General features: G+C 35.4%; 6 protein-coding genes across 9 annotated transcripts; 5 read left to right on the forward strand and 1 right to left on the reverse strand.

Moving 5' to 3' along the window:
• The first annotated feature begins 36 nt into the window (after window positions 1-36).
• On the forward strand, window positions 37-4,601 carry LOC123229403 (proline-rich receptor-like protein kinase PERK15). The gene is made up of 9 exons (XM_044655189.1): window positions 37-908; window positions 970-1,088; window positions 1,183-1,292; window positions 1,379-1,906; window positions 2,043-2,291; window positions 2,373-2,533; window positions 3,259-3,486; window positions 3,582-3,731; window positions 4,129-4,601. The coding sequence occupies exons 1-9, from the start codon at window positions 678-680 to the stop codon at window positions 4,381-4,383; spliced, it is 2,031 nt and encodes a 676-aa protein (XP_044511124.1). The 5' UTR covers window positions 37-677; the 3' UTR covers window positions 4,384-4,601.
• Window positions 4,565-6,619, reverse strand: LOC123229405 (DNA ligase 1-like). 2 transcript variants are annotated; one of them, XM_044655190.1, is made up of 3 exons: window positions 6,397-6,619; window positions 5,212-5,575; window positions 4,565-5,124 (listed from the first exon to the last, which is right to left on the reverse strand). In XM_044655190.1, the coding sequence occupies exons 1-3, from the start codon at window positions 6,475-6,477 to the stop codon at window positions 4,682-4,684; spliced, it is 888 nt and encodes a 295-aa protein (XP_044511125.1). In that variant the 5' UTR covers window positions 6,478-6,619; the 3' UTR covers window positions 4,565-4,681. The 2 variants fall into 2 exon arrangements, with proteins under 2 accessions (XP_044511125.1, XP_044511126.1); XM_044655191.1 differs by having other exon boundaries at window positions 5,212-5,539; window positions 6,397-6,618.
• A 591-nt stretch (window positions 6,620-7,210) lies between these two features.
• Window positions 7,211-10,229, forward strand: LOC123230114 (prostaglandin E synthase 2-like). 2 transcript variants are annotated; one of them, XM_044656237.1, is made up of 7 exons: window positions 7,211-7,366; window positions 7,450-7,843; window positions 7,933-8,067; window positions 8,151-8,229; window positions 8,442-8,536; window positions 9,248-9,415; window positions 9,514-10,229. In XM_044656237.1, the coding sequence occupies exons 2-7, from the start codon at window positions 7,510-7,512 to the stop codon at window positions 9,672-9,674; spliced, it is 972 nt and encodes a 323-aa protein (XP_044512172.1). In that variant the 5' UTR covers window positions 7,211-7,366; window positions 7,450-7,509; the 3' UTR covers window positions 9,675-10,229. The 2 variants fall into 2 exon arrangements, with proteins under 2 accessions (XP_044512172.1, XP_044512170.1); XM_044656235.1 differs by having other exon boundaries at window positions 7,214-7,843.
• Window positions 10,230-11,259: 1,030 nt separating this feature from the next.
• LOC123230119 (probable BOI-related E3 ubiquitin-protein ligase 2) lies at window positions 11,260-12,783 on the forward strand. Its single transcript, XM_044656242.1, has 2 exons — window positions 11,260-11,998; window positions 12,102-12,783. Exons 1-2 carry the CDS (start codon window positions 11,669-11,671, stop codon window positions 12,615-12,617), a joined length of 846 nt encoding a protein of 281 aa, XP_044512177.1. The 5' UTR covers window positions 11,260-11,668; the 3' UTR covers window positions 12,618-12,783.
• Window positions 12,784-14,631: 1,848 nt separating this feature from the next.
• On the forward strand, window positions 14,632-18,924 carry LOC123229828 (protein FREE1-like). Its single transcript, XM_044655804.1, has 10 exons — window positions 14,632-15,804; window positions 16,201-16,287; window positions 16,372-16,503; window positions 17,225-17,356; window positions 17,513-17,578; window positions 17,653-17,763; window positions 17,968-18,057; window positions 18,161-18,194; window positions 18,405-18,475; window positions 18,585-18,924. The coding sequence occupies exons 1-10, from the start codon at window positions 14,833-14,835 to the stop codon at window positions 18,660-18,662; spliced, it is 1,773 nt and encodes a 590-aa protein (XP_044511739.1). The 5' UTR covers window positions 14,632-14,832; the 3' UTR covers window positions 18,663-18,924.
• A 2,100-nt stretch (window positions 18,925-21,024) lies between these two features.
• LOC123230009 (GDSL esterase/lipase EXL3-like) lies at window positions 21,025-23,699 on the forward strand. 2 transcript variants are annotated; one of them, XM_044656099.1, is made up of 5 exons: window positions 21,025-21,394; window positions 22,361-22,491; window positions 22,580-22,813; window positions 22,974-23,236; window positions 23,318-23,455. In XM_044656099.1, exons 1-5 carry the CDS (start codon window positions 21,133-21,135, stop codon window positions 23,334-23,336), a joined length of 909 nt encoding a protein of 302 aa, XP_044512034.1. In that variant the 5' UTR covers window positions 21,025-21,132; the 3' UTR covers window positions 23,337-23,455. The 2 variants fall into 2 exon arrangements, with proteins under 2 accessions (XP_044512034.1, XP_044512033.1); XM_044656098.1 differs by having other exon boundaries at window positions 21,033-21,394; window positions 22,974-23,232; window positions 23,318-23,699.
• The last annotated feature ends 658 nt before the right edge of the window (window positions 23,700-24,357 follow it).

Raw genomic sequence — 24,357 nt, forward strand, 5'->3', positions numbered from 1 at the left:
CATTATCTCTAGTCGTTGCTATGCCCATCTCATCCTTCTAGCTCTATCACACACTAATTGCATCATCTCCAATTGTTGACGAGCCAATTCACCTTCAGTCAGTCATTCTTGACGTTGTTTTTAATTTAGACACACCATCCAATGTTGATTTGACATTCGCTAGTCTCATCTCACACTAATTTACTTAGGTTGCATATTCTTCTGCAAGTTCAACTTTTTCCATATAACATACCAATTGCGCTTCTCCACCATCTCGATCTAGCTTCGGCCAAATTTCTCTTGCTCCATACACTGATCCTCCATCTTGCCACCCCGTTCAACACATACAAGACCAAAATTCATCATTGCTATATTTTTTATGGCATTTTGAATTAGAAATTAAAAAAAAAATCATTAAATCACATTCAGATATGCCAATTTGTTTACTCCTTTGATACACACCCTTTGCTCATATATTATTAATCCGGAGCTCATTTTAGCCCGGGTTGTATCTTTTTTATTCAGTCGCTATAATTGAATTTCTTTAGTATTTGACCTCTTCTTGTTAACTTACACACTTCTTCATCATCAATTTATTTGACACTAACATAAGTCTTCTGTAAGCCCGCAAATTCGAAGAGGTACTTTGTAACTTACAGATAATTTGAAGCCAGGTGGCGTGATTCCAAGGCAAAGTAATGATTAAGAAGGGAATATCAGTAAACAAGTGCAATAAGAAGCAAGCGCTTTATAAAATTCAGAAAGACAGTTACGGAGCAGAATTTCCCAGCTTGGAACTAGTAGAAGTTGGAAAAACAAAACATCATTTAGTCTCAATCAAATATTTTATTTCAGATCCAGATTTGGCAGAGAATTCGGCTATAAAAGATCTTTCAGAATTTTCCAGGGACTTTTCCATGGTGAAAAAGGTTGGTTTCTGTCATTCTGTTTACTGTTAATGAATGCGAAATTCTGATATTTCAATTTCAGCTTACTCTTGAAGGTTCAATATCACGAGGGAGTTCAATCAAAAAGGTTTTAAAGAGCTTTCCAAAACATTGTGCATCCATGGCAGTGATTGTGGGAACAGACCAGGAAAGCTCTCTCGGGTAAGTTACCTAGTTCAGATACAAGAACTTAACTTTTCAAGCGACGTAAGTTTGAGGAGATTCCTCTCTAATTGATTACAGAAAAATCTTTCAGGAGCTCCATTGCCAGATGTTGCGCCAACAAATTACCAGCAACTTCGGCCGTGTTCGTCATCTACAAGGACAGGATTATTTCAACAAAAAGTTCAGTTTTGGAACTGAAAGGTCTCAGCTTTTATTCATTTCTGCGGGAAATTTTTATTCTTTCAATTTTCTCATGAAAAGGTTTCAAAAACCTGTTAATTTTTCAGGTTTCAGGTTAAATTATACAAGGCCTGTGTTTGAAAATACAGAATTGAATGAAATTCTGGCCGCTGAATATGCAACGAGATACTGTAGAGAGGAGAACAAGGAGAAATTTTCATTGACATCAACTTCTCTTAAGCAGAAAGAGCAGCCAGATTTGATTCTGGGATGGCCTCTTCTTCGAAGAGCCTGGCTTAAAAATCATGAAATCAAAATTGATCTCAAAGATGATACAGCTCATGGCAGCAGCAGGAGCTTAAGAGATGAGACACTTAGCCTTGTTCCTGGACACATTGTGGAGCCATCTTCGAGTTCAGTTTCTTTACTTGTAACACATTCGAAACCCGGCTGGCCTCTTCTTCGCATATCAGCTCCTGTGACTTCAGATTCTTCGAAACAATCTGCAGATACTACGTCGCTTAATCAATCTACACCTGCAAGTCCACAATCCCAGAAAAATTCTGTTTCCTCATCTCATTGCAAGGAGTTCAGCTATGCAGAGCTTGAAGAAGCAACTTGTCGATTCTCCTTAGGTTCTACAATTTTTCTTTGGTGTGAATTATCCCTTTTTTTCTGTTAAAACTTGCGAATTTTGTTTTTCTATATGAATCATGGTGATACTTTCCTCACTCACCGATAATTTTTACATGATATTAATTTTTTTAATAGATAACTTGATTGGAGAAGGAGGGTGTAGCAATGTGTACAAAGGATGTCTCTCAAATGGCAAGTCAGTGGCAGTGAAAGTTCTGAAATCTTACAAGGAAGCTTGGAATGACTTCTCCATGGAAGTAGACATCATTTCTTCATTAAAGCACCAAAATATAACACCCCTAATTGGTGTATGCGCCCAGGACAACAATCTTATGTTGGTCTATGACTTCTTGCCCAATAGGAGCTTGGAGGAAAGCCTTCATGGTAATCTTCTAAAGCTCTGCAAGGTTTGCTTCTATATATAAGTAGCTTGTCGCAATCGTAATGAATAAATATATAACGCAGGTAATAATGAGAAAGTTGTACTGGCATGGGAAGTGAGGTTCAAAGTGGCTGTTGCAATTGCTGAGGCTCTAAATTACCTGCACAAGGAATGTTTGCGTCCTGTTATTCACAGGGATGTGAAATCTTCTAACATCCTCTTCTCCAGCGATTTTAATCCACAGGTGATTCCCCAAACTACCTGTTTTTATCAGAGTGAATGTAACATTCCAGTTTAATACTCTGCCTTATTGTTAATATATTATTTATTTTGGATATACAGTTTTTCATAATTTTGTTTTTGAACTTTATAACCCAAAATATGACTTAACACAAGTTATTTAATTAAACTTATCATTTTCAATAGATAGTGGGGTAAATATCAATGAGAACATTGAGTCCCGTAAAAAGGGTGAATTGTTCATACATACTTGATAAATTTTTTGTGTTTTATTGATATAGAATGTGTATTGTGGAACTCAATGAAGATGTTAAGTCTCATATGAAAGGTGAATATAACACTCCAAGTCAAATCTCATATCGACAAAATATAAAAGATATGTTAAGTACATATAAATAATTCACCTCTTTTATGGGATTTGACATCCCTGTTGAAATTTACCCTACCATCGCTTAGAAATAGTAAGAGAAGTTTGGTTAAATACCTTCTAAGTTTTAAATTGACATGATGCATTTTACATAGTAAAGCTAAAAGATAAAACCGTAATAGACTGTGTCTGTTCAAAACAAACAATATTTTAACCATTGACCAAAGTAATGTGAAAGGACTACCAGAAGCTAAAATAAGAATCAAATATTCCGATCAATCCTAAAACATCTTATGAACTCTTTCAGTAGATATGACCAAAAGGTTGTTTTCCTAAAGATTCATAGAGCTTATACATTACAGTTATCCGATTTCGGGCTTGCTATATGGGGACCAACAGATAAAAATTACATGATATACGACGATGTGGTGGGGACTTTTGGATATATTGCTCCAGAATATTTCATGCAGGGAAGGATCAGTGACAAAGTTGATGTGTACTCCTATGGTGTTGTTCTTCTTGAACTGTTATCTGGAAGAAGACCAATTGCTTCCCGGAATCTCAGAGGGCAAGAGAGTCTGGTCAAGTGGGTAAGAAAGAAAATTTCTGTTAGCTTCATTTAAAGAAATTAACTCATTACCGACCAAGGCCTTTGATGCAAAGCAAAACTTTGTAAATAATGCAGGCAAAACCAATATTAGAGAGTGGGGATGTGGAAGCATTAATGGATCCAAGGTTAGATGATGACTTTGACATTGCTCAAATGCAAAGATTGGGACTTGTGGCAAACCTCTGCGTTAATCCATCTGCACAGCTTCGTCCGACAGTGAGTGAGGTAACAAATATTGAATCATGAAATCTGAAAGACTAGGATCTTGAGTGATCTTATGCCACTCATATAGGAAACTATCATTGATAGAGTTGGATTGAAACCGAGTCAGCCTTTGGTTTCATTTGAGCCAAATTTGAGTTGGCGCTTCACTTTGACATGAATCCCCCTTGAGTGACCATGTTTATTCCACCAGTAACCGTATTTATCCATTAGTAACCTTTCAACAACATCTTTGACTAATTCGAATAAGTTCAAACTCAAGTTGACCATTATGGATTTAAGACACACTCGAGCCAACACATATTTGGGTTTGGCTGAGCTTGAATCCAACTTTTGTTGTCTTATAGTTGCATTCACGTTATATAGCTAACAAGTGATATTTAATGGGGTGTGATTTCAGATTCTGGAACTGTTAAGGGGGAAGAAGGATGCAAAGGAGTGGGTGAAGTTACAGCTTGATGAAACACTCGAGGATGATGAATTTCTTATAGAATTTGGTGGGAAGCCCCATTTGGCTTTCTCAGATTTAGTCTCGGACGATGCCGCATCACTAAGTAGTAGTACAAAACAAAAACGACGTTTTAAGTTGAAGGATTATTTGAAAGAACCGCAAGACTATGCCAACATTAGCCACCAACTTAACATGGACATATGACGGTCGTAAGGAGTTCTTCTGCAAGACAGTAGGGCTCTTAACATGGACATACGACCAGTATTAAAACATTGCCTGTATCTTAATTGCAATGGGAGAATATTTCAATCAAATAGGCGCTCACCACCAGAGATAACCCACATTTTCAGAACCGCAATTCAGAGCACAAAGAACAATTGTAATATCTAAGAATAAAAAATATGCATATTAGATTTCGTCAATTTTTTATTAAAAAATCGACTGTACATTTTAGCTCAAAAACTCAATGTCAAAATCACCGAGCTACGTGTTTCAGTTAACATCAAAATGGTATCGTGTAAGGTAATGCATATACATCTGCCCCTTGCAAATATTGAGCAGACGGCCACAAAGATTGACAACATGAAACATCATCATCCGCCTTCATTTTTTTAGCTCTGTTTCCTTGCTGCTTTGCCCCAAAAAGCCATTCTAAGTCCTCACTATCCTCCGGTTGACATGGTAGTGGAATCCAGTCCCTCATCAAGGCGGTATAATAATCTGATTCTTTATTCTCATTGTCAGGCTTTGTCTGGATATCATAGTGAGTAATGTTTTCCTTTCTAATTGAATCTGATATGGCACTGACTTGTGGGGCAGCAATTACCTTGCGCTCAGCATCATACTCCGGTCCTCTACCAGAAGTAGTGCATGATTGTTTCTCACTGTGGGATGCGTCAGCTTCTCTCTGCTTTTTTGAAGGTAGCTTAATCCGTAGGATATTCCCTATTGATGATCGTAAGGATGATCATAATGTTTCAACCAGAAGGTTTATACATGAATTCTTGCATAACAAATAAATAAGAAACTCACTTTTAACAGTAATGCCACTAGATGGTGGAGAGTCCCTTCTTCTCTTGTTGCTGCTCTGTGAGCCATCTGACAGGTAACAAAAGTCCTGCCTGCAGACAGGCTCATTATGCTCATCAGTAAGACTAGACTTCTCCAATCCCTCAGTTTCTTCATCTTCACTTCTTTTTACAAGGCCAGCTCCACCCCATGAAAACTTTTCTTTACTGAGTCTTTCAGCTTTTCTGTAAAGTTTCTCCTTCTCACTCTCTTTTCTCTCCCTTTTATCTTTTTTCTCCCTCTTCTTTTCTTTGCTCAAGTCTGTTTTGGGCTTCTCTTTTTGGCTTTGAAGCTTTGATGCACCAGAATAACATTTTAGAACAAAGGGCTAGGGGAGACAAGTAGAATGAAACACTACCATAACAATGTGCCAATCTTCCAAGAAAACAATGAAAGTCTTACAGATAAGAACAGTCCAACAACTATAATGTTCCAACATGTCGAATACTTTAATGGCCTCCCAAAACCAAAGAGCCCAAAGTTTATAAAACAAAATTTTAGCTCAGACTCATAGAGTTTTAAACCAGATTCGGTAAGTAATCTTTCCAAACATTAAACTTGCACACCATATGCTGGATTTGATTCAAAATGTTCAAGCTCAAATTCAAATTCAGATTGAACGAGCTGAGATCAAGCCAATAATTGGGCTAAATTTCATAAAACAAGCTGAGTTCGAATAGATATGAATATTCAAGTTTGAGCTAGCTTAGAGCATTGTATTCAAACGGATCTCAAACCAGGCCTTATTTGGGCTCACCCAAATCAAATCTAATCCTGCAAATATAAACTAATTCAATAGAACATGATTCCGAGTGTCAATGAGAATTACACTTAACCTAACCAGCCAAATAAAACTGTTCATTGATCAATCACCCCATCTTCTAAAATATGAGCGCGATTTATTCAATTAACAAGCTAATCAAATTACAGTGTACAAAAATCCACTAATAGGCCTCAACTCGAAAACAATTTGATTCAGGTATCCTTAATTATATACATAAGCATCCAATCATAACTGGGACATGTTGAACAGCATAAAAGATAATTACAATCACATTAACCTTACAAAAAAATTAAATAAATACATAATAGTATTTACAAGATGCAAAGTTGAGCAATAAACGCAAAAACAAAAATTGCTCAACCAACCTCAATCGTTTTGATAAAGGCTTCTCCACTCGCCCCGTTCCTTACAGACACGGAAGCCCGGTAAGGAAAGCACCTTGACATCTTACTTCACTAATTTCGAAGCAGAGTTTTCGAATTAGGGTTAGGATTTTGACGCAACACTGAGTACCTAGACTCCGAGATTTTGAGGCGCCAATAAAATAAAATGCTCAGAGAAAATGTGGCTTGGCTGGTGGGAAGGGAGGGGTATTTATAGAGCGCAAGTTGGGATCTAAACCGACATTTTCTATGTCGGTGATGACGCGTAATACAGCCGGATTCATATCTGGATACGGCGCAAGTGGAGGCCCAGGCCCAATTTGTGTTTTAGGAGTAGACCAAGTCTAAATTGGAGCGCTATAGATAGGGTAAACCTTTTATTGAATCAATAATATTTGATTTGAATTTGTAATCCGGTATTGTGAGAATTGATGTGTAATGTTATTGCAGGGTTATAGGGTTAGGGTTAAAAAGGCATATCATGTCATCAATACAATAAATAATATTTTTAAATTGATAAATTAATTAATTTTAAATTAAATTATTAAATTAAAATTAAATTATTGAAACGAGTCATCTTGAACGAAATCTACTTTTAATTAGAGTTATATTCAATTTAAATTATTCTAAGTTGAATGAAATGATTTATATTTAAATTCACGATTAAACTTAGTTTAAATAAACCAACCAAATTCAAGACTATTTAAAATATTTAAATTTAAACAAATTAAAATTAAATCTAAAATTAAAATTAAATTATTTTTTAAGCATAGACTCAATCTTATTTCATCCACCTTGAATGCCAAATCAAACCGTTTGAAGTCGAATAAATTTCAAGATGGACGTTATTCAAATTCCGATCGGGGGTAAATGCACTCTGATTATGGTTTAGTTTGGTAGAATTTGTGGTAGCAGTTGTTGAATCGTGGAATTGTCAAAACCCTAAACCCTGGTCAGTTTTAAATCGTAACCAAACACCGACTGTACAAATAATTTGCTTTCAGCTCTTAAAAATGTATTACGTTGTATACACAGAATCGTACAACCTTCTAGAGTGAGCGGCGGCAAGCGATTCTGCAATTCAGTTTTGTCGCGATGAGGAGAGTTGAGGGAGCGTTTACACTCAGCCGAGCGGCTCGAGCTGTTACAAGGGGCGCTGCCTCCTCCACTCAACATAGTTTGCCTCACGTCGCTCCCTTTTCCACATTCTCATCTTCCACCTCTCGAAGTTTCGCTCAAAAGATCGCTGATCGGTTCGGAAAGGCGAGTCCCTCTGTAGCTGGAGCCGTTGCGGGCTTCTCTGTCGCTACCTCCTCTCTGGCTCAAGACGTTCACGCCAAGGAGCCGCCACACTCTCACAACAACTTCCTCCCGAAAGACGTTGTTCTTTACCAATATGAAGCTTGCCCTTTCTGCAACAAAGTTAAAGGTATCATTATTTTTTCATAGTGTTATTGAATTCTATCATTTGTTTGTAACTTTTATTGCTTTTTTTTTTTTTTTTTGGTTGAAATTCAGCATTCTTGGATTACTATAATATTTCTTACAAAGTGGTGGAGGTCAATCCCATAAACAAAAAAGAGATCAAGTGGTCTGATTATAAGAAGGTGCCCATACTGACCGTTGATGGGGAACAGATGGTTGATTCTTCAGGTCTTTTTTATGTTCTTTTCATTGGAGTTTTGATGATTGTTCTGTTTGGTTGTTGAAGTTACTGAATGTTGTGTTATATTCAGATATAATTGGTAACTTGTTCCGTAGGATTCATCCCGATAGCTCTTCTCCTGAAAGTGATGTAGAGAAGAAGTGGCTTGGGTATGGCTCTGCTTTTCTTTTTCGACTCTTAGCTTGTGAAGTTATTTCAGTTGCTTCCGTTACTTATTGCTTTCCTTATTAGTAATCCCATGTAGGAGTTCGTTGAATGTTTGTTGCCAATATTAAGAGTATTTTAGAATTATTCTTATATCACTACAATATATTATGTTCTTGGCGTATGAATTGATGATGTAATTTTACCTTCAATGTAGCTGGGTGGATAATCACTTGGTGCATGTTTTATCACCGAACATTTATCGAACCACTTCTGAGGCACTTGAGTCCTTTGACTACATCACCACTCATGGTAAGGCAACAAATTAATATCACTGCCAACTTTGATCAAACTAATGAGGTTTTTACATCATAGATTGTATTGGAGTAGCAGAGATCACAAATTGTTCTTTGTGGTTTTTGTTTTGTTGTCATATTAATACCTTATAACTGTTTTTATTATGTTGAAGCAATCAGTAATTGTTTTCAAGATAGGTGAGTTCATGTATGTCTGTTTATTACTGGGTTAGTGGAGCTTAACATGGGCAGGTGATGATGGAACTTGCCATCAAATTGTTCATGCAGATGACAAATATCTCTAGTTTCATTTATCAGATTTAATCTTAAATAATTTATAACCATTTTAGTCATCTAAAATTGAGTGTCTTCCCCAATACCTTGCTTCTATGTTTTGGTCTAACTGCTTCTAAGTCTGATATATTAGTTGTTTCCTTATCTTGATTGAGATGCTATTCTCTGCTATGATTATCTGCATTAGGAGTACTACTGGTATATGAAATTGACACTTGAATTGATTGGTTGGCAAATTTGGCACCAAGAATGAAAAGATGATCTCACTTTTTGCACAGTAAACAGAGTTTGACCCATTGCTAGATGATTCTTCTGTTATTACTTCCTTGACTTAGCTGAAAAAAAGAATTTTGTCTTAGCCATGTTCTTGCTTTTATACTACTTGGTATGCATATAATTTAGCTAACTGGCTTTATTTTACTCCATAACTTAGGCAATTTTAGCTTTACTGAGAGGTTAGTAGCAAAGTATGCTGGAGCAACTGCTATGTATTTCGTATCAAAGAAACTGAAGAAGAGACACAATATCACTGATCCGCGTGCCGCATTGTATGAAGCAGTGGAAACATGGGTGGATGCCTTAAAGGGCCGGCAATATCTTGGTCTGTTAAATTAATAGTCTGACAATTTCTTTTCAGAAATATTCGCAATTATGAGGATCATTAACATCACTAATGATATCTGTATTTCGCTTTAACAGGTGGCTCTGAACCAAATTTAGCCGATCTTGCAGTTTTTGGTGTTCTGAGGCCAATTCGACACCTTCAATCTGGTAGAGATATGGTGGAACATACCCACATTGGTGAATGGTACTCTCGAATGGAAAGCAGTGTGGGTGACTCCTCAGGAATTCGGGAGTAAGAGAGATGATTTTGCTCTTTGGTCCTAAGTTGGAATATGATTGAGTGTGGTACTAACAGACTACCACTGAAAGAGAGCAAATAAGAGTAGAATAACTATTTTCTGTTGATTGGAATATGAGTAAGTTGTATGCGTCTGAATCTTTATATTATTGGTTTATTGCTCTTTGCCGTTCATTTTAACCCACATGCATTTACTCCCTGAACTGTTAGTGTCCCTGTAATTGTTTTGAGTTTTTTTATGTCGTACACTCAATCGTGATGCAGATGGTTTGGCCTACAACATTATTTTTAGTAGTTTTCACCTATCAGCTTTGACCTTTGTGAGGCGTTTTATTTTTTACTAGCCTTTAGAAACAAGCTTTGGTCAAATCTTGAGTGAGTGAGTTGGGAGAGGGAGAGAGATGGGCGTCGGCAGCATTGGAGCAAATTTTCTGTTTATTCTTCTCGAGACAGACCGTGATCTAGATGTAATAGCATAATATATGCTCCTCATGAAAAGATGTGTTTGTGTACCGGAGTAAAAAAGACTTTGGGAATCAAAGCAAATTCGGAAGTCGGATCTGATGAATTTTATATTCTTGTTGGTCTTAATCATGTAATTGGTAAATGTTAATCCTGTTCATTGTGGTGGGTGGCTGGCTGGCAGATTTGGATATGTCTCTATAATGTCAGAAATCTTGTGGAATATCTATTTATATTCTATTGATTCACATATCTCACCTGAATTTTAGTTTTAAAACACTCTCTCATTACAAAAAAACTTGTATTGTCAGTCATTCCAAAATTTAAAATTACTTTTGCACCCTCCTAAAACGAAGATTGTTTATTGCCTGATTTGTCCATTTCTTATCTAGTTGTCGCCGTACAGAAAAGGCGTTACTGCGATGGCAGTAATGGCCGCATTGTTTTACCCGGCGTTTTGTGTGCTGTGAGAAGCGTTATCTCTTTCTTCTTTGTGGTAGCCGATACCTGTATATTTTGCGGTTAAAACGCTGCTTCTTTGGCGGTAATTTGCCTCGCATGTAGGCACGCTTTGTGGCAGGCTAGTTGTTTTGGCTGTATTGTATGGTTTAAAATTGAAAGCTGATTGATGATCAACGTGCCTGCCTGATGTGGTGAGTTGTTTGATTTTGATTTGAGGTGACAGTAGTTCGGCCCCATAGGCAACTGTCGAATTTGAATTCGTCTCGGAGTTAATCTATAATTTAAGGTGAGAATTTGAGTTTGTCGGAAATAATATTTTAAATATAAATATTATTATTGATAAAATAAATATTATAATATAATCAAATAAATATTAAGTTATTTTGAACTAATAAATAAAACTATACAATTAAATCAGCTAATTACGTATTGCCAGATCATTTTATTAAAATATTTTGGGCTTCTAAAGTTTGGATTGGAAGTTGTTGTCGGTCTGTAAACGGAAACAAATACAGTATAGACTAAAAAGTAAAAATGGCTATTCTTCAGCCTTTCCCAATGACTTAACTGACAATTTCTCCAATCTCTGATTCCCCTATCTTCCCTCCCTGGTATAACGTCTGACCGACTATTTCACGTCTTTCTCCCATAAATTATTAACGCATTTCTCTCTCCATCTTTGCATGTGAAGCAACTCTGTCTGACCCGATTCTTCTGTCACAAAATCTGCATGTGTACGTCGTCAATGGCCGCCACCCTCACATCCCTCTCATGAATGCTATATATATTTTGTTGGTTTTCAAGCTTCTTGTAATTTCGATTGTAAGAAGATTCTCAGTTTCCCAACACAATATATATATATATACACACACACACATATACACACGCACACCCACCCGCGAGCTTCCATCAAGTGAGTACAGAGAGAGAGAAAGTGGGTCATGCGTCTCCTCTGATATAACAACAACATGAATGAATCCCTCTAGCTTTAAACCTACCCATTTCATATCCCATCTTTTCTTGCATTTTTTTTTTTTATTTCTTATTAATAGTTTGTGAAATATGTGAATGCTTTGTGCTTCTCAGTCTCTGGCACAGGTTATTATAATGGCTGTTCCAGCACAGTTGTATCCTGAAATTTTGGGTTTTCCCATGTGTGGCTTACAGGATTGCACGCCAAATCCTGTTCCTGCTTTTAATGCTGATTTTTCGTTCACTCTTTATCATCATCAAGAACCTCAACACCCTCAGTTTGCTCATCTAGAGCAAACTTGTCAAAACTTGGCTTTCGATTGCAATAGAGGAGGTAGGAGTATTTTTTCAATGGCACTTTCTCAGTCTTTAGATGCTCAGATTGAGTTGCAAAGGCAAGAGATTGACTGTATTATTCAAATGCAGGTAGGCTTCTATCGCATTCCAAATGGGGTTCTTTTTTTTACTTGTATGTTGTATTTGTTTTAGCCTTTTTTTTTAATGTATTTTATTTTTTGGGTGAAACCAGAATGATAGATTAAGATCTGCTTTGCAAGAACAAAGAAAGCAACAACTGGGAATCCTGCTTGAGAATATAGAATCAAAAGCAATGAATTTGATGAGGCAAAAAGAGGAAGACTTGACACAAGCAAGAAATAAGAGAATGGAGCTTGAAGTTTGTCTGAGAAGAGCAGAGATGGAAAGCGAGTCATGGCAAAGAGCGGCTAAAGCAAACGAAGCAATGGTGATGGATCTAAGCTACACTCTGGAACAAATGAGAGAGAGAATGGTCTTGGTCAGCAATAGGGCGGATGATGCAGAGTCCTGTTGTGGTTCATATAACAGAAAAGAGGAAGAAAAAGAAGTGAAAGAAGAAGAGAAGAACAGAAAGATTGTTTGTAAAAGATGCAATTCTAGGAACTCGTGCGTTCTTTTTCTACCTTGCAGACACCTTTGTTCGTGTAAGCTTTGTGAAGCCTTTCTTGATTCTTGTCCTGTATGCAAATCTGCAAAGGACACAAGCATGGAGGTTTTTTGGTTCTAACAAAAAGAAAAAGAGCCACATTGGAGGTTTCTCTTTTGGTTCTGCATTGCCAATGTATGAATTGAGATGATGATTAGTATCAGCAGTATGTGAGAATCTTCTCCTTCTCCTTCCGGGCAATATGCATTTTCCTCAATTAGATTTATACAATAAACCATTTTTTTTATACAGTGAGTCATGATTCTGCTCTTCTGTTTCAAATATATATATATTTACAGCTGGCCAAATGTTTAACTTCCTTAAGCCATAAAAGCTTTCTCTGTGAACTGACAGACAAAAACAGATCTCGAAATTGAATCTTTGAGGGGAATCAGAGTATGATACTGTCACCGCCATTATCTCTTTTCCTCACTTAATCCAATGAATTGAATTAGTTGGTGCCATTAACTGACCGACCCCTTTGTAATTTCATCGTCTTAGGCCAGGCTTTGAATGACTATCGCATGTGAAAGTTGAGCCGAAACTGCGAATTTCCGTGTTTTCTTGCTTTGCGTGGAGTGGTGGTAGTAGTAGAAAAAGAATCGAGCACGATGGTGGTCTCGTGTTAGTTGTCACGTGTTAAAACTTATGATTAAAATTGGGGATATTGAAAAAATTATCATTTGTTGGGTCTGTTTATATAATTTTATCATACTTTTTATATACATAATACTTATATCATAATAGTTTTATGGTTACTAAAATACCTTTATTATGATCAAAGTTTAAATTCATATCATAGTATTATTTAACGCCTATGGTATTGTTCAAAATAGATGATTTCATTATTGTCATCTATTATACTATTTATAATAGGCTTTTTGTATAAAATATTACTATTTATCACTTACGGTTACTATTTATAGTAGGTGGTTTTCTAATGTTTATCACTTATTATTACTGTTTATCATTTATTATACCATTTACAATAATCTAAGTGTAAAATATTGTTGTTCATCGGTTACAGTATTGTTTGTAATAGTTTTTGTATAAAAATGTTATCCATTGTCTATTATTACTGTTTACAATAGGCACTTGTTACTATTTATTACTTACAGTATTGTTCACAATAAGATAAAAACAATAATAGTTTAAATATTTAATTAAGAAAATAGTATAAATGTTCGATGAAGAAAGGTGCCGTAAAGATTATATAAGTGGACCAAAAAATTAACTTTTATCTTAATATCCCTTAAAATTGTGGACATGAATTTGGGTTGGAGACAAGCAAGTAGTTGATAGATGGCACATCAATTCATAGTTTGAGATAATTATGAGTTGAGTAAAAAATTAAGGTTGAATTAATTTAATTTAAATTCATCTTTATCTTTAAGAGAACAAAATCTCTTCAAAAAACCATATATAAAAAAATACTTTCATTCAAATTAAACTATATTTCAAACTATGCTTTAAACAAAATTAAAGGTATAAGAATAAGGAGTGATTTCAATATGCATAAATTAAAAAAAATAAAGAAAATTCACGCTTTTATACTAGGCATTTTAAATATAATAATTTAATTTGTTATTTACATTTTTTAAACCTTAGTTATTGTTGAATCTTATAATCACATCAAATCAAATCATGACATTAAGGTTTTTAGAAAAGACAATATTATATGATAGAATAATATGATAAAGATTAGATAGATCAAATTATATTTTAGGATAGATCGTTATTGATTTTTTATTTAAGTAACCAAAAATTTTATTGATGGAAATTGACAAAATCGGTGGGAGAATTAGTTGAAAAATGAAAGTCAAATCAATATTGGAAATGATTGTCGAAAGTGAAAATGATGTTATGGTTGGCTCCACTCAAAGAAAATGGGGAGAAGATCAAACAAAAAATGGGAAATAAGAGTTCTTAAGCAATTTTAATATATAAGGAGTTTTTAAAAAAAAAATTAATTTAGAGTTATATTATATTTTGAAAAATAAAATAATAGCGATAGGATGGAAATTTTATTTTATAAATAAGTGCCTGAATTTTTTTCTTTCATCAACTAAGAATGATTTTGGGTGTGAAAATGATATTTATGTTACAAGAGACGAAGAGTTTTTAAACCAAACATTGGGTGGGACAATTAATTTAGTCCCCAAAATATTCCGCCAATCTCTTCCTTCCGCCTGGAATACTCTTTGGCTCATCTTCCTGGAAGCGTCCTCCAACAGAAGACAAGGCTCAAGAAGAAAGAAACCAATTCCATCCTTCTGTCTTCATCTTCATCACCAATATGCAACAAGGAGATTACAGTTCCTACCATCACCAATATTCTCACCTTCAAAACCCTAACCCTATTCCCAATCCCAATCCCAATCCGACGGCCGATCTTCATCCAACCTCTTACGCATCAGCGCCTCCATTTGCAACTACTTACTCTCCCGCCGATTATTCTTCCTGTTCCCAAAATTACCCTCCGTATCCTCAAAATCACGATCCTGCACCTCCCACGGCCCCTGTAACAACTCCAAACCCCAATTCACTTTCTTCATTCAATCCGGTCCCTCCACAGCAATCGCCTCAGTTCCCACCCTACGATTCACATGTTCCGTACCAACCGACACCGACCACCACCCCTACGCAACAACAACAATCACAACCACCGGCTGCATATTACCCGCCGTTTGATCAGCATCAGACTGTCCCCGGTTATGCCTCGCAAAATACGAATCCCAATTCGTCTTACTCGTCGATGTACTCCGCACCCTTCAGCAACAACGTAGGATTATCAGTGGCGCCGGTGTATGAGAACCTTTACGAGAATTCAAATTCGATGAAATTTGATTCGGGTGGCGATTATTTCAACGATAATTACGGGGGTTACGACGGAAGCCGTTCCAATTTGGGCTCCGATCTTTATGGACAGCGGCCGGAGAGTAATAATTTTTCGCGGAACGATAGGGGGCGAGATGATTTATATGGCGATGGCGTATTCGCATATAATGGTGGCAAGGTGGAGCCATATGGGGCCCGTGGCACGATCCCAAAGTCAACGACATCTACTTTGTTTGATGATTATGGGAGGTCGATTAGTTTGCCTTCTAGTAAGGACTCACAGTCATCTGTTGGCTCAGGTTCGAGTAAGATCGTGAGAGCAGTACCTAAAGCTGAATCGCAGCAGGATGTGAAGAGTGGAGTCCAGAAGTTTAGAGTTAAACTTCTGCCTGAAAGTGGCGGCCAGAGTACCATGGATGTGCTCTGCCAGGTGAGTTTTTTCTTTTTAATCGATTGTCTTGGTACGGGAAGATATAATAATTTTAAAAAAAAGAAAAGATTCATTTGTTGGTTGGTTTAATTCTAATGCTTTGATTTTTACTGTTTGTGAAGTTGGTTCTATCGGAATTCTTTATTCCTTATTGTTGTGGTTTCATTATGTCAAACGTTACTTGAATCGAACATAAATTGAAGGTTATATACTATTAAGTAGAATACTTTGGTTAGAGTTCAGCGGCCTCTGATTTGAATAATTTTAATTGTCAATTAGAAAACAGTAGAAAAATAGTATGTAACATTATTGGATTTTCAATGGGATGCCGAAAAGTTTCTATTGTTGATTTGTTTCATTTATAGTTCCATCATGATTTCTGAATTTTTCTTGCAGATTGGCTTGGATGGAATTTGTATGCTTGATCCCAATACTAGTCGGACATTGAGAATATATCCTCTTGAGAATATCACAAGATGTGAAGTGAGTTGACACGCCCTTTTAAATTTTTTTACTCAGTGGTATGTACTGGCTTAAGATTGAGATGGATATTGTTTTCATTTGTAGTTGGCTGATTCTTCTACCTTAGCGTTTTGGTCAAAGAGTTCTGTTGACATTGAACCAAGACGGATCAGATTGCAATCAAATAGTTACACTACAAATACTCTTCTGGATACAGTGACTGCTGCAACTGTACAGGTTGGGGATTATAAACTCCCAATTAAAAATTGTCTGCTTAAAAATAATATTATTGCTAAATGTTTTCTTTTCTTTAGAAAGTACATTTGAATTAAGTGACTTATAGTGTACATGACCAATATTTGAAGATTTAGGAAATTTAGTATATATTTGTTGTTAGTTACTTTTATTATTACTATTACATTTCAACTGCCATGTTGAACTCATGCAGAGTAAAATACCCTGAGAAGGATGAACCTTATAATTAAATGTGCTGAACTGAATAAAATGTCAAATCTGTTGAAATATAAATGTATACATTCAAAGCTTATAAGGTTGCCTAACAAGTATATATGGCAGGAATAATATTTGTATCTATAATGTGTCAAAAAGAACTATATTTTACAGTAGAAAACCTATTGCAAATTTAGTAGATTGTTGTAATTGCTTAATATTGATCACACAAAACTTATGCAGCTTCTTTCTTTAATTGGGACTGTTGCTGCAGCTTGCAACAATGAAATTGGGGCTGACTTTCATGGCCCTTGCATGCATATTTTAGGCAAGATCCATACATTGTAGTGTATGGTTAATGGTTTAACGTTTCTCTCATGACCCTAAGTGTATATGAATAGGTTCCTTGTGATTTTAGTCATCTTGTGGCATTTTTTTCTGTGGTTACTTTTTCATTTTTTTAAATCAATATTATTGTGTTTGAAAGCGTCATTTCATTGGGTTGCAGCTGAAGGAGATGGGTGGTAGAAGCAGACCTTCTGACACCTTGAAGACAGCTGAGCAGCCTGTGGAGAAAAAGAAAGTGTTAGCTGATTGGATGAATATAATAAAACCTGGGAGTGAAGAAAAAGACCACTGGGTAAGATTACAGATTTTAGAGGAATTTTTTGGAGGTGTTTCATCTTTATATTGATCTTGTCACATTTCATTCATTATACTATTGGAAGAAAGCTATATTCAATTTATTTACATTGAAGCTTTAGGCTATTCTTATTTTATGTTTTGTTTTTCCTAGGTCCCTGATGAAGCAGTTTCTAAGTGTACAGCTTGTGGCACAGATTTTGGGGCTTTTGTGCGAAAGGTACATATTATTCAATGGGTTATGTTTTTTTTTCCATGAATTTGCCTTAAACCTTATAGTACTTCCTTCTTCAGCATCATTGCAGGAACTGTGGTGATATATTCTGTGACAAGTGTACACATGGTAGAATTGCTCTTACTGCTGATGAGAATGCTCAGCCTGTTCGAGTTTGTGACAGATGCATGGTAATTGTTTCAAATTTTGTTTTCTTTATCTTGTATAACTTTGTTTGGTTGTTAACTTGTTTGGAACGACTATGATCTCATTTCAAGCAATGTAGTATAATTTATATTTAATGACACGGTTGAATCCAATATGCTAGTTTGTACATCATTGTTTGACCCACTTGATATATGTGAGTTAATTACTTACAACACTATTCATATCAGGCAGAAGTAACTCAAAGGCTAAGTAATGCTAAAGAAGCAGCTAATAAACCTGCAATGCAGAGTCATGAGGATCTTGCCAGGAAACTTCAGGTAATCAATGGTTTGAATTCAACCTTACCTATTTTTTGGGAGTTAAAGTAACTTCAAGCACTGACTTGCTGTGAATTTATCTTTTGGCAATCATCTGTTACAGGAGGAAATGGAGAGAAATCGCAGGGCCTCATCAGGTTATTTATGCTTTTTATTTTTACTGTCTTAAAGTTACTTGAGTTTTGGGAGTATGGTTCTGTGCTTGTTGCTTAAATAGTCTTGTTGGACACTGTATGTGATTTTTTTTAATTGTTTTATTGACTAGTTACCTGATGGATTAGAATCAAGTTATAACATTCATTGACATGTTGTGTATCCAGTACTAATTGTGCGCTTTGTTTTCACAGGCTTCAAGACTGATGGATCTGGGAGACGGATGAGGGAAGTTGCTTGTCCTATTTGCACTGTCCATTTACAGGTTTGAAATCCTTGCCCACTATCATTTACAAAAAGTCCACAAACACTTAAATATACATCTACTAACATTAATCTATCATCCATATGGGTGATTATGATTATTGTTGCAGGTCCAGGTTCCCAGCTCGGGTTCTGAGACTATTGAGTGTGGGGTTTGCCAGCATCCTTTCCTTGTGAGTGCTCATTGATCTCACATGGATCCTGATGAGGGCTTTCATATGCCTGTGGATAATAGCTCTGGTTTATGTTATTTTAATTTGTTTGGTTTTGGGTTACCAATAATTTTGCTTAGCATTTATATCGGCTCTTCATGGTTTGTTTGACGGGATGTCTTCCTGTGTCATTGTCAGTGTGCATATTGAGTTCATTCAGGTTCCATTCAATTGAGTTGTCTGTTCATAAAACCGAGAGTTAATTTACAGAGGAATGTAACTATGTTTTTATGGTCAACATATGGATTCATTATGCAAAAAAAGATGTTTTTTTCCCCATACATTGGGGTAATGGCTACTTGAAAATGATGGGATTACAGACTTACAGTTTTTCAGTCAATTGTCGAAGCTAATTGATGTGAGTCTTTTGGCTATACCAAATAGCATTAGACCAAACCAGCAAGACAAACACGTTTGACCTCAAATATATTAATCTACATCACCTTGCCCTTTGTTTTTCCTGGTCTTAGAAAGGAGACAACCTAAATGAATTGGTGTGTGTTATTTATTATTGTTGATTATGGTGTCCTAACTAGGTGGGTGGTGCAAATGACTGCGTATGGAATGGTAAGGTGGGTTTGTCAGGTATCGGAGAAAGGTGTGGGGACTATTATGGAATATTTTTTTTATTTGGATCAGGTCTTAATCCAATCAAGGGTTGGTTTAAATGTTTGTAAGTTGATCAGTTCGACATTGGTGAAATTAGTGTGTTTTAATTAAAATATATATGTATACTAAATATATTTATGGAATAATATTCAATAATAAATGTTTCCACCCAATAATAATATTTTTGTTAATGGTGCTCATGAATAGCATTGGTCTAAGTAATGTCTAATTCGAGTTTGAATGAGTTTATTGAGTAGATAAGATAAAAATGGATGATTTAAATTTTGCTTGAAAAATTAAATTTTAACTCTCTTAATATTAAATATTTGTAAGATACATATTTATAAATTTAATAAAATTATATGTGGTGAAGTGATTTTGAATTATAAATAAAATAATATTTAATTATGTGATAATATGTATAAGTGTATATATATTTATATATCCGAATAAATATATATAGTATTATTCATAAATTATTTTAATATTTAAAGTTTAAAAATAATATTTTAAATTGTAAACATACATTTAAAACTTTTAAAATACCAAAACTTTACACAAACCGAACCCTAAATTTTTAATTGATCAAATCAATCGATGTAAAACTTTTGAAACCAGCTAAACCGCAAGATACTCTCGTTTGTAGGCCTATTTGTGCCGAATCAGAAGACTTGTCTAGTTTCTCTCATCCTCTGTAATTGGAAACCAGCCCCTTAACGTGCCCTTCCCCACATATTAATTGTGGTACAACGTGTTAGTTTTCCCTCTCAAACATTAAAATTTAAATACAGCAATGGCGCTATATTTATACTAATTGCATTTGTACCATGCACACATACTAGACATGACAACGGAGAGGTGTAAAGAGGATTTCAATCTTCGTCTCTGTCCTTATAGGGGATATAAATTTATATTTTTAGTCTATCCCCGTTATAAGGATGAAAAGAAATTCTTGTCTCCTAACCCTCTCTTCTCTATCTCATCTCTGTCTTTGTTCCCACAAAAAAAATCTTTTTTGTGTACCTTTTAAATATCACAAATATCATATATTATCTACCGTAATACATATAACAAAAATATAAATAATTTAAAATTATAAAAATATATTAATATTTTATATAAAAATATTAATATAAAGGGTGGCGCCGGGGACAAGGATGGGTATGGGGGCAGGGCTCGGTGGGAATGGGGATGGGGGCAGGGCAGAGTGAGGACTAAGCAAGGCAGGAAGGGGACGCATGTATCCCCATCTAGATTGAGGGATATTTTTCAGCTCTTTCTCTATTTCTATTAGAGAATCTTCTCCTTATTGTGGTTGAAGACTCTAATTTTGAATCGAAATTATCATCTCTAACATATATATTTTGATCTAATCCAAATCGAGTTAGCTAGACTGTAATAAGTCATTTTAAATTGGAATTTCAAATTAATAGTTTAATTTGAAATCGATTTATTTATTTATTTAATAATATTATATATACTTCGACGATTCTATTCGTTACACTAACTTAACTAAATTTGGATTAAGCATTATAATTTCAATTTAAATTCAAGTTGGACCCATATTCAGGCAAACTCAAATCAAATTCACCTAGGATGGATTAAAGTACACTAAGATAGATCATACTTAATATATTTTTTTATTGTTTATATTAGTTTAAGTGTGTTTGTTCGTCACACTCCCTCGTACATGGTTTCCCGTATGTTAGGAACAGGCATACTGTGAGTATTTAAAGAACCTCTACTTTGTTCTCCCCTATGTTGTTGGTGTATATATATTTTCTGAAATACATGCAAGGCCGACAATTATTATCTCACAATATTTCAGTCTTTGTCCATGGAACCATCTTCTTCCTCCGTTTTTATTTTATCTCTTTGCGTTTTAGTTGCTTTTTGCAGCTCAGGAGGAGCAATTGACCTGCCAGGCAATGTAACAATCAGAGCCGTTTTCATGTTCGGAGATTCAATCGTTGATACAGGCAACAACAACAATTTTAAAACGCCGGCCAAGTGTAATTTCCCTCCTTATGGCAGGGACTTCAAGGGAGGATTGCCGACCGGAAGATTTTCAAACGGCAAGGTCCCGGCTGACTTCATAGGTTCTGGTTCTATCACTTATACCATTTCTTATCCTTGATACGTAGTTTATTGTGTTTTTGTCGGCCATCTTTTATGCGAGGGGAATGTCTACTGTCTACCCAATGGTAGAAATCTCTTCGTAAATTTTGTTGGGATGGTGTGGTTTCTAGGCAAACTGAACTAGAATAAGAGTTGGTTCAAATTTAAACTAGAATATTATATTCAAATTTGTTCAAATTAATACACAATGTCATTAGAGGATTGTTAATATGATAGAGTAAGTTGAAAGGATAAATGATGTTAATAAAAAGATAAACAATCTCATTGATGGATAAATAGTATCACCAAAATAACAAATAAGTCAAATTATGGAGTTGAAGATTCAACTTAAGTTTCGTTATTTCGAGCTAAATTTAAATTTGAACTTTAGTCGTATTAGGTTTAATAGTGTGCCACATAAAAAATGGTAAATCCTATATAAGCCAATTTCAAATTAAAGCTCCGATTGACAATTCAATTTAAAATTAGTTCATTTGTTTATTCTTAATCATTCAATAATACTTTTTATCTTTCTATTAATACTATTCATCTAATATTCTTTTTGTATTATACCCTAACTCAACCGAGAGATTATAGATTTGATCTGGTCTTGAACCCACTCAGGCTCATATAGAATCTATCCCTCATCAAAAGTGAGAATTAACTTTATTCACAAATTACAATCAAACATTTTCGAGCAGAAAGAGAGAGGGAATAAAGAGGGTCAATGTTTGGTTGAGGAGCATGTGAAAATCTGGCACGTACTTGCAGCATCTCATTTAAATTCCAACGACTTTCATTTAAATGCATTTATTGCAATGTATCCTTCTTTTTCTGATTCGTGATGCTTCAGCCTTAAAGGTCTGGTTCCCAAAAATTAATTACGAGTGTAAAAGGCTGATGACCAGCCAGCTGAACCACTGACAGTCCATATTTTCTTTTGACAGTGGATGAATTCGGAATAAAAGAGCTTTTGCCAGCATATTTGGATCCAAACCTACGACTTGAAGATCTTCCTACAGGTGTGAACTTCGCTTCAGGTGGTGCAGGATATGATCCCTTAACGGCAACAGTAGAGGTAAATACTTCAGTCTATTTTGACTTTGAAAGATAAGATTCTTTGTTTCAAACCGTATGATTCAATCTTTTTTTTCCTGACAAAAAAGACAGCGATACCATTAGCCGATCAATTAGAACTGTTCAAAGAATATACAGAGAAGTTGAAGAACTTGGTTGGAGAAAACGAAACAAAGACAATCTTCACAAATAGTTTATTTGTGGTGGTTGTAGGCAGCAATGACATTGCAAATATCTATTATAATTCCCATATCAGACAATTGCAGTTCAGTATCTCTGCTTATACTGACTTTCTGGCTAGCTCGGCTTCCAACTTCTTAAAGGTAACGTAATTGTAATCTTCTTGATGCTTTTTGGGTTTTTCAAGTAATTATCTATGATTTGTGAATACTGGGATTTGAAGTTTATGAGGAAAATATGTTCGGAAAATGAAATATTCATTCATAAGTTTTAACTTCATTGTCTCTTTAAAAAATTCTGCAGGAGTTATATGGACTAGGAGCACGACGGATAGGAGCCTTCGGTGCGCCGCCACTTGGATGTTTGCCCTCATCAAGAACTGTGGCTGGTAAAGGAAAAAGAGATGAATGTATAGAGGAATACAACCAAGGATCAGAGATGTTCAACAATAAATTTTCTGTGGCGATTGGTTCCCTTAGTAGAGACTTGCCTGATGCCAAACTGGTTTACATTGACATCTACAGCCCTCTGCTTGCGCTCATACAAAACCCCAGTAAATATGGTAGGTAAATCATCTGATTTTACATCTCTGCTTTTACCATTTCTCATGCATCCACACTTGAAGTGCAGACTTGTTTTTTATACAGGATTCGAATTTGTGGATAGAGGGTGTTGTGGGTCAGGAACTTTAGAAGCAGCATTTTCCTGTAATTCTTTGACGCCAACATGTCCTGACGCGTCTGTTTATATATTCTGGGATAGTTATCATCCTGCAGAAAGAACATATAAGATCCTGGTCTCTCAAGCTCTGCAAAGATATGGCGAGAGTTTCTTGTGATGAAAATACTCACCGGCTAGCTTGTGTTCTCTTATATCAAGTCTCTTTCTTTCCTATAACCGGTTCTCAAGATGTTACATTTTCCAAAATAGTTGTTACTCCTTGCAAGTGTGTATAAGTATAAAATTTTAAGAAGTTTGAGTTTGTAATCTCAAGTTCTGTATGAAAGAAATTATAGACAGCTTTGGCAACATGTGTGCACATACCTCACTCGCCTGCCTATCAAAGTTTCAAAAACCAGTTGAACCAGGCCAATTGATCACTTGTGGTGAATTTAGTTTAAGTCAAAGTTTAAATTTGTTTTGAACTTTTCTAATTATGTGCACAAACTTCATCAGTTAATTAATACTTTAAAACTCATATTAGATTGATTGATCGAAAATTGGTGATTAATTTGATTAGAGTTAAAACGAATTATGTTTGACAGTTTAATTCAATGATTTTTACATTAATTGAAGTGCCCATTATTTAAAATTAAAAATAAAGGGACTAAAAGCAGGGCCGAGGTGTGATGAAAAGTCCCTTGTTATAGAAAACTCATCTTCCCAGAGGTCTTCTTATGGGAAGACCATCGTTTTCTCAGACAAAGACGATAAGAACTTTGTTTTCTTCGACGAAGCTTTTCATTTTTCACCGTTTATTTGATATCGATCGAACATCCAAATGGGAGGAGATAGACCGTCAGAAGAAGGAGATGCTTAAGGAGGGAGGGACTGTCGACAATAGAGTCGAAGATTTCAAAACGAAATCTTAGGGTGAAACTACCATTTTTTAAAACTTAGACTGGGGAAAACTTTTAGTTTTTATAGTTTAAAGGGGTAAAAAGAGATAAAATTTTAAGGGGTTAGA

The sequence above is a fragment of the Mangifera indica genome, chromosome 11 (genome assembly GCF_011075055.1).
Source record: "Mangifera indica cultivar Alphonso chromosome 11, CATAS_Mindica_2.1, whole genome shotgun sequence".
Lineage (NCBI taxonomy): Eukaryota > Viridiplantae > Streptophyta > Magnoliopsida > Sapindales > Anacardiaceae > Mangifera > Mangifera indica.